This window comes from Lottia gigantea, assembly GCF_000327385.1.
Source record: "Lottia gigantea unplaced genomic scaffold LOTGIsca_27, whole genome shotgun sequence".
NCBI lineage: Eukaryota > Metazoa > Mollusca > Gastropoda > Lottiidae > Lottia > Lottia gigantea.
In genome coordinates this window covers 1281218-1290857 of record NW_008708846.1, presented here as the reverse complement: position 1 = coordinate 1290857, position 9640 = coordinate 1281218, and the positions used below count along the sequence as shown (strand labels likewise).

The window sequence follows — 9640 nt, the reverse complement described above, 5'->3', positions numbered from 1 at the left end:
TTGAAAATGGGAAAGGGGCGAAATGGGAAAAGCGGCAAATGGAAATGAATTGAGGCCGAATTGGGAAAGGGCGATATATAAATAAACCCTAGATCCGGTATTCGACAGTCCCGAACGCATCCAATATCTGATTCTACAAAAACAAGGGAACCTACGTATTGAAGCGCACTTCGGAAAGTCGCTTTAGGAAACCATCACTTGCAACGTCTACGCCGAATTTCCGGGCTATTTCGAAATCGACAAAGCTAGAACGGTGATAGTTTTACGATGGAGAACGAAGAGTTAAGCGAGAGTAAATTTTAAATCTTGTTCCTTTTTTTGAACTACGAAGCTTTCCCATATCGCCCCTTGCTATTTTGCCCCTTTCCCATAACGCCCCTTTCCAAGTTCGCCCCTTTCCCAGTTCGCCCCATACCCATTTTGTCCCTTCCTATTTCGCCCCTTCCCACTTCGCCCCTTCCTTTTATATAATTAGACCACATAATTAATTATGCTAGTTCCGATTTGAATTCCGGCCCCTTGTGCATTTTAATACTGGAGCAGTAGGAATTTGATAAGAGTAAGCTGGAATGTCCAATTCTTTTGTAAGTGCATTGAAAAATGGGAAAGGGGCGAAATGGGAAGAGGCAAACTGGGAAGGGGGTTACAACGGGACAGGGACGAAATGAAAAGGTAGCTTAATGGGAAAGGAGCAAAATAAAAATAAAGGGACAAAATAAAAAAAGGTGCAAATCGGGAAGAACTGTAGTATCAGAATACAATATTAAAATTCATTCTTCCATCTCCTCCACTGAAAGTCAACATCCGAATATTATAAAGTTTCCTTCTACCCTTGATGATTTTGAAAATGAAATAAAAATTATAGACACTAAAGAAAAGTTTAAAATTTGAGATCGTGTTCGTATTTTCAAATTTAAAAGCAAATTCGAGAAGGGTCATATGTTGGTCATTGACAAAAGGTAGGTTTTACCAAAACTAACTTCGACAAACTATCTTGCAAGGCAAGGTAATATACACCCACTGGCAGCTTTGATTTTGAATATAAATATTATGCAGTACAGTAACAATCACCAGTATAAAATATTTTACCTTCAGTCATACACCTCTTTTGAACTCTTTAAAATGAAATGAATGGAGTTTTACGTATTTTTTGAACTCTTTAGGGCAATACTGAATAATATTGAGTATGAATTATTACCCTTGTTTTTGAAAACGTGTTCAAATTTTAGCTAGTGAAAACTCTAGAAGGCAAATATTCAATCTTCAGCACATGACTGAATAAAAAAACCAAGATTTGTCAAAATCAAGCAAGAATCATGCCTTTAGTGTTTACAAGCTAAAAATTGAACGCGTTTTCAAGAACAAGGGCAATAACTCATACTAAATATTTTTCGATTCTTGTGATATTCAATAGAGTTCATCCTTGGTTGATAACAAACACACATGCGAAGTTTCGTCAAAATCCATCAAGAATTGTGCCTTCTAGAGTGTTTACGAGCTAAAAATTGAACGCGTTTTTAAGAACAAGGGCAATAACTCATACTAAATATTTTTCGATTCTTCTGATTTACAATAGGGTTCATCTTTGGGTGATAATAAACACTCATGCCAGAAATGTCCCTTCTAGAGTGTTTACGAGCTAAAAATTAAACGCGTTTTCAAGAACAAGGGCAATAACTTATACTAAATATTATTCGATTCTTCTGATTTTCAATAGGGTTCATCCTTGGGTGATTACGAACACTCATACCAAGTTTTGTCAAAATCCGCCAAGAATTGTGTCTTGTAGAGTGTTTACGAGCAATTGTGGACGGACGGACGGACCGACGGAATGAGGTGAAGGCAATATACGCCCCCCATTTCATGTGGGCGTATAAAAATTCGCTTCCTTTATCTACCCATGACTTTTGAGGTCGTCTGTCGGATTGATTCATTATTGTTTCAAATGCGTGTTTGACTGATAAACTTGTTTTGTTTTTGAGAGGAATAACCCAAGTATATCTTGTGTTCAAATCTATAACGGTTAAACAATATTTATATCCTCTTTCAACATGCATATTAATTAAATCAGCTGACCATATTTCATCTTTATAAAACACTTTGACTTTTAAAAAATGTTTGTTTTTTTCTAAATTCTTTGTGTATTTCATCTGCTATTCCCATACCCATTTTCATCTTTGCTTTCAAGAGTTTAATGATTAATGCTCTTTGCATTCTCTCTTTGAAAGTTGGATTTGGAATATTTTCAAATTCGATTATCATTTGTTTGTCTGCTTCGTGTCTAAACTTTATATCTTTATTTCTGTATAAAATATAATGTTTAAGTGCAGCGGCGTCAACTCTATTAACGGGTTCTTCACCCGCTTTGGGTTTATCATTTTGGTCTAATCGCAGATCTAACCTTGTACCTGGACCAGTATAATTATGACCGGGAAGATGTTTTTCTCCGGGGTATTTTGCCCAAGGAAATCCAGGAAGAGAAGCTAATGATTTTTGAATGTCAGAACCGAAATAATTTTTGGGAGTTTGAGCAATTATCATATACATTTTTATCCAATAAGTTTTAAACCATTGCCTTTTTTATTTTCTAATCTTTTATTTCGCATTTCTCTTATATGTTGTAATTCTTTCAAGTCGTTAGATCTTTTCACTGCTTCGCTAATATTTACTCCTGCTTTTGCAACAGATTCAACAGCTTGCGCTCTTGAGGAAATGAGGGATTTGTTGTTTGAGACAAAGTTGGCTACTTTTGGGATGAGAGATGATAGAGCTGAGAAGAAACCGCCTCCTTAGAATTTTTTTTGTTCGTGTTTTAAAATTAAACTCATTCTGTTTTTAAATGAGTTAATTTGAAGATATTATAGGGCTGGGGCGCTTGGGGGCTTGGTAAACTTGTACCCCTATAGGCTCCGGGTTTATTAACCGCATGCCTGGTGGGGGCTGTTTGTTTGGTGGGCTTGGGGCGCTGCAGGCAAAGGAGTATTATGAGTATATAGATAGGGGACACCTTTTATAATATAAAAAAAAATTGCTTTATGACGTTAGGAATTATAAAATATCAGGTACATTCGATATTTCTAAACTAACTACTAAAAGACTTTTGTCTCACATTGAAACAAAGAAGCAAATAGTAACATTTCTTGTTTATGAAGCCAGTAGAATGCTCCATGCTGAGAAGAGATTCTATCAGCCAATCACGTGACTACGTGATTCAGTGAGATAGCAGCACGCGCCTGAATACATCAGTGCGGCGTTAGATCTCATACTGATGTGACGCTCATAACTGAGCTCTATTCTATTGCAATTTCGGATTCCTTGGCGTTACGCTCTCCGAATTACAACAATTAATATTGTTATTGCATACTGTTCTAACTTAGGCCATATAATTCTTAACAGAATTCACATGGCTGACGCAATATTAAAATCGGCTAAAGTCGATCAAGCCACTCCGAGAAACATCAGACAGACATCAGTACAGAAAGCATGATCGCCCTGCACACGAACTGTCACCGAGTCCCTCGCCATCGGAAGCTTCGACAGCGAAAAAGGGATCCAAGTCGAGAAGCAAAGCTTCGGGAAAAAATCCAGAGAAGTCTGCTAAGCCGATTTCACCGGACAATGTCACGAACATTGATCAACCGTCAACATCCCAGGTTAAGGGCGATAACTCTCATCTCTCTACAGCCCTCCTTACGGAGATTAAAAGTCTATGCTCTTCGGTCGGAGACATGAAGAATTCCATAGTCAATTCGATCAGCAGTCGAGGAAATCAAATAGCTTCAAATCAACAGAGAAGTTACGAATCGGATTTTTCATACGATGAAGACGACGACTCAGATTCAGTACATGCGGGTCAATTTAGAACGGTAAACAATACCGACGTAGACCCGGTTATCAAGCTGATAGACACAGTGCTAGATGATAAAAGTCAAGGTTCCTCACTTGATCATAACAATGCTCCCGTGGAGAAAATAGCCACATCTGACGAGTTAGTTAGTTAGAAAAAGAGCGGGAGCTATCGACTCATTCTTAACCTGAAAGAACTTAATAAAGACGTAGAACACCACCATTTTAAAATGGAAGCCTTCAGTCCGTTTGCGATATTATTAAGCCGGACATGTTTATGGCTACCATTGATTTGAAGAATGCGTTTCACAGCGTTTCATGCGTTTCACAATGCATGGAATTTTGATGCAAGTATGATATTAAGTAGATCAGCTGGAGAAGAAATCTCTTGGTGGCAAGACAATTTATATGGTTCAGAAAAATCCATTATCTTGCCTTGACTGGTGCGATTCACATAATATTTGGATTACCATTTCTCACATAGCGGGAAAAATGAACTATGTAGCTGATGCAGCCTCGAGAGATTTAACTTCAGACCGAACTGAAAGGTCTCTGAATAAGGATGTGTTTAATAATATCTTAAAGTATCTAAATTTCTCACCTACAATCGACTTGTTTGCTTCTAGACTTAACTTTAAGCTAGATAGGTAGTCAGCTTGGAAACCTGACCCAAATGCCACCTTTATTGATGCCTTCACACATGACTGGCATGAAGAAATCGTATATTGCTTTCCTCCTTTTTGCCTCTTGTCTAGATGTATACAAAAAAATCGAATCTGATCAATGTAGAGGCATCATTGTAGCACCACTTTGGCCAACTCAAGTTTGGTTCTCTCAAATTCTTATTGTTTTATGTTGTAGGCCATTAATACTACCGAAGCAGAAGTCACTGGTAACATCTATAAACGGGGAAATACATCCATTTTGGCAGAAAATGAAGCTGACAGCCTTCATGGTATCCGGGATTCCCTCGGAAGTAGAGGAATTTCTGAAGAGGCAACCAATATCATCCTTGATTCCTGGAAACTTGGAACAAAGAAGCAGTACTCCTGTTACTTGCGATCGTGGTCAAACTTTTGTAGTAAAAAACAGATTAATGTCTCTAGACCATCTCTAGCACAAATATTGGATTTTCTGTTAGATTTGTTTAATAACGGACTCAGTTACACTGCTATAAATACTGCCCGTTCCGCTTTATCTACTTTCATTTTCATTGATGGACAGTGTATTGGATCTCACCCTATTGTTTGTAGACTTCTGAAAGGAATTTTTTATAATAGACCAGCGCTACCTAGGTATGATAGCGTCTGGGATGTACGTTTTGTTTTAAACTATCTTCGGTCTTTATCTCCCGTGAGATCACTTTCTTTAAAGGACTTAACAATTAAACTCGTTCTTCTTATGCTAATAGTTTCTGCCCAGAGAGGGCAAACATTACATTTTCTGGATTTGAATTTGTTACCAATTAACCAATCAAAAAGTGTTTATAAATTTCACATTTCGCAACATGTTAAACAATCTAGAGCTGGTAGGAAACCGGTAATTTTGAATTTCAAAGCTTATGCGCCAGATAGGCGTCTGTGTGTCGTCACTGTGTTACAGGAATATATTAAGAAAACTGAAAGCTTAAGAGAAAGTGAGAGTGCTTTGTTTATTGCTTATGTAAAACCACATAAAAAGGTCTGCAGGGACACAATATCTCGGTGGACAAAAGTGGGCTTAGAGAAAGCAGGCATTGATGTGAATCGATTCAAGGCACATAGTACTAGAGCTGCTTCCACCTCCACTGCTAAGGAAGCGAATGTTCCAATTATTGATATTATGAATAAGGCAGATTGGAAATCGGAAAGGATATTTTCGACCTATTATAATAAAGTTATCATTAAAGAAAATGTCTTTGATAAATGTGTGTTGAATGCTTAGATTTATTAAAGTCTTATGGTTAAGATAAATATTTTGTCTTGTTTTCTAGTGATTTTGATATGTCACGAGTGCAGACAGGCTTTGAAGTCTCACTGAATCACGTAGTCACGTGATTGGCTGATAGAATATTTAGATTGGACGAAACTTACCTGTAAGTTGAAGTTCGATCATGATTCTATCAGCCAATCTTTAGTGACGAGGGATTATGTGCCCTCCACTTAGTCTTACATTCCCTCCCATTCGTCACTATCTGTCTACACTCGTTCACTTTAAATCCTGATGTATTGAGGCGCGTGCTGCTATCTCACATAATCCCTCGTCACTAAAGATTGGCTGATAGAATCATGATCGAACTTCAACTTACAGGTAAGTTTCGTCCAATCTAAATATTATTCACCATTTCATTCAATGGAAGTAACATAGGAACGATACGATTTACAGAATATAACCACGAAGAAACAGGTACTGTTATGATTCTACATGCAGTCGTTTTTTTCCAGAGATCCTTCTTCATCCATCGTTATCTTTTCTCCGGACACTGATGTCCTTGTGATTGCCGTCACTCATGCAAATATGTTATCAACAAAATGCTTTGTAGAATTAACACGTTCAAGGCGAGTAGATGTTCATATTGGTTGCGATACAGTAGGTAAATTTTCGGGAAAATCTAAAACCACTTGGTGGAAACAGTTTCAAAAATGTTCACCATCTATCGTATCAGCTTTCTGCAATCTGGGAGAATTTGAAACTCTTGACGACTACATTGTTGATAGCCTTTCAATATTTGTTGCTAATTGTTACTGTCCAGGAAGTCAGTCTTTAGAAGAGGCAGGGTGGAAGAGTTTTTGCAGGCATCCTGATCAGTGTGAGAAAATCCCACCAACTAAAGGTTCCCAAATCCAGCATCTTTTAAGAGCACACCATCAAATATTTATCTGGCGAAACGCAGTGAACCACGAACCGTGTGTGTCAGACCCATTAATGTGCGGTTGGACTAAAGAAGTTGATTGTTACCAACCATTAACATTTAATGGAGACATTGCTCCCAATCAAATTATTGAACTTGTTAAGTGCAATTGCTCTTTATCTGGTTGTTCAACAAAACGATGTTCATGTGCTAAGCAGAATTTGGTGTGCACTGATTTATATACTAGAGCTTATAATCTTGTACATTGCAGAACTGATCTTAGAAATAAATTTATCATACGCATAGGTGAACTTCATACCATATTTGCACATTTACGAGCCATAGGGTCTTTTATTGAACATTCAGGAATAGACGACGGTTGGCTAGAAGCTGATGTTTATGGCCCTAATACAATAAGGCAAATTATTAATTGCTCCTACATGAAGAGATCTGTGTCTGCGCATGAAACAACACTAGTTATCTTGTATAAGTTTTATTTCATCGGACTGCAAGCAAGATTTCCAGAAAAATTTCTTGGACCATCCGGTAGTTTGTATCAAGCTATAAATGATCAAGTGAATAACTCCCATCAATAAAGTAAGGTGAGTGTTCAGAGTGGCCACAACAAGTTGCAACAAGAAATTCAGTCCTGCCATTTAATTTAAACAATGGACTCCTTTGACAACTGTATGAAAAGCAACCAAATGTTCCAGTTTCTAAGAGTGTATATGCGAATGATTGAACGCCTTCTGCTGTTTATTCAAGCAACTCGCCAACGGGATTGAAGCTTCATTTAGAGGCATCAACACTAATGTGTCAAGATATATGCAGTATGGATCGTATAAAATATAGAAGAATGTTACCTGTCTATATCGCTGATATGAAAAGTTTGGAACAATCTGACCCTGGAATATAGACCTCGATTCCGTTCACATCGATTGGAATGGATCATGCCGGTGAACAGGTGAATAAAATTATGAAGGTAGAAGATGGTTAGATTGGAATTTCCAACAACGAAAATGCGCGATTCTTTCTGGTAGCTCCAATCCTTGCCGATATTTCAAAGGGATATTTAAACAACTTGTCATTGCAATCGTGTCACTCTTCAGCACACCATCAGAATAATGCATCTTTTAAGAGACGTCAAACTGATATATTACGAAAGTTCGAAAACACGTTTGGAGAAGAATTAACAGATATTTTTTCATTTCCACCATGTACTACCAATGCTTACAACATAATGACAAAAACTGCTCTATCTGACAAAGCTAGTTCAGAACTAGTAGCGGTAGAAGATAAAGGACAAAGTCTTTATTCAGATTTTATCAAGAATCGTTTAGGTTAAGATGCTTCACAATGAATTTGGAATTCATTGCAGAAGGTAAATATTCCAACTTTTGGGAAACACGGAAAAATTGGCACTCACAAACTAAAGGACAAGACTATTGAGTTGAAGGAACATCGTGGATTATTTGCAAGATGTGCAATAGTGGGTAAGTCTTCAAGAGATATTGACATGAAATCGACAATAGAAAGATACTTGCAGTTATTCCAAGAAGTTTCATGAACAACGATGGAAGTTTTATATCTGGTGGTAGCGGGAAGTCGCAACTATACGACATTTAACTGACTTAGGTGTGACAGATGATACGTTTAACAGTGGTGATGCAAATCGTGCTGCTATAATAGATGCAATGGTCATTGTCCAAATGATATATATCAAATCTTCAAAGCTAAAGACGTTTCAAGACTTTGCAAATGAATTCGTGTCTAGAATCTTTAAGAAATCGGTTGGGTTTTCATAGGTTCGCTTAGTTTTTGACTCCTATAAAAGCAATAGTTTAAAGTCTGCCACCCGAGATCGGCGTAACAATGGATCTGCTGCAGTGATATATAAAATATCAGGTACATTCGATATTTCTAAACTAACTACTAAAAGACTTTTGTCTCACATTGAAACAAAGAAGCAAATAGTAACATTTCTTGCTTATGAAGCCAGTAGAATGCTCCAGGCTGAGAAGAGATTATTTACCATTTCATTCAATGGAAGTAACATAGGAACGATACGATTTACAGAATATAACCACGAAGAAGCAGGTACTGTTATGATTTTACATGCAGTCGATATTTCCAGAGATCCTTCTTCACCCATCGTTTTCTTTTCTCCGAACACTGATGTCCTTGTGATTTCCGTCACTCATGCAAATATGTTATCAACAAAATGCTTTGTAGAATTAACACGTTCAAGGCGAGTAGAAGTTCAAAAGATCTATCAAATCTTAGGAAAAGATAGAAGTAAAGCTCTTGCTGGATTTCATGCTTTTATTGGTTGCGATACTGTAGGTAAATTTGCGGGAAAATCTAAAACCACTTGGTGGAAACAGTTTCAAAAATGTTCACCATCTATCGTATCAGCTTTCTGCAATCTGGGAGAATTTGAAACTCTTGACGACTACATTGTTGATAGCCTTTCAATATTTGTTGCTAATTGTTACTGTCCAGGAAGTCAATCTTTAGAAGAGGCAAGGTGGAAGAGTTTTTGCAGGCATCCTGATCAGTGTGAGAAAATCCCACCAACTAAAGGTTCCCTAATCCAGCATCTTTTAAGAGCACACCATCAAACATTTATCTGGCGAAACGCAGTGAACCACGAACCGTGTGTGTTAGACCCATTAATGAGCGGTTGGACTAAAGAAGTTGATTGTTACCAACCATTAACATTTAATGGAGACATTGCTCCCAATCGCAACAGGCTACATAACAGCCCCGACTAAATCTTAACTTTTAAAAGACCAAACAAATCAACAGATGTATTACTAAACGCAGGTGTATTAAAATCCACGTGATAATTTGGAAACAATCCCATTTATTCACCAGATAATGGTTGGCGTCTTCATTTACAAATTAAACAGGAAAAATATTTAGATCTGGCAAGGTCTCTTACACCTAAAATCCAATACTTAT

At 37.4% G+C, this 9640-nt stretch overlaps 2 protein-coding genes across 2 annotated transcripts in view; one reads left to right on the top strand and one right to left on the bottom strand.

Moving 5' to 3' along the window:
* The window catches only part of LOTGIDRAFT_161030 (hypothetical protein), a gene marked incomplete at both ends in the record, with an annotated part of 20552 nt that extends 18005 nt beyond the window's left edge, over positions 1-2547 (bottom strand). The window contains one exon of the mRNA XM_009056272.1: positions 2402-2547. Coding sequence (XP_009054520.1) covers positions 2402-2547 — 146 coding nt within the window. The remainder of the gene's footprint in view (positions 1-2401) is intronic.
* Positions 2548-3728: 1181 nt separating this feature from the next.
* On the top strand, positions 3729-9450 carry LOTGIDRAFT_161029 (hypothetical protein; the record flags this gene model as incomplete). Its single annotated transcript, XM_009056271.1, has 4 exons — positions 3729-3988; positions 6270-6414; positions 8055-8169; positions 8582-9450. 4 exons carry the CDS (start codon positions 3729-3731, stop codon positions 9448-9450), a joined length of 1389 nt encoding a protein of 462 aa, XP_009054519.1.
* Between the last annotated feature and the right edge of the window lie 190 nt (positions 9451-9640).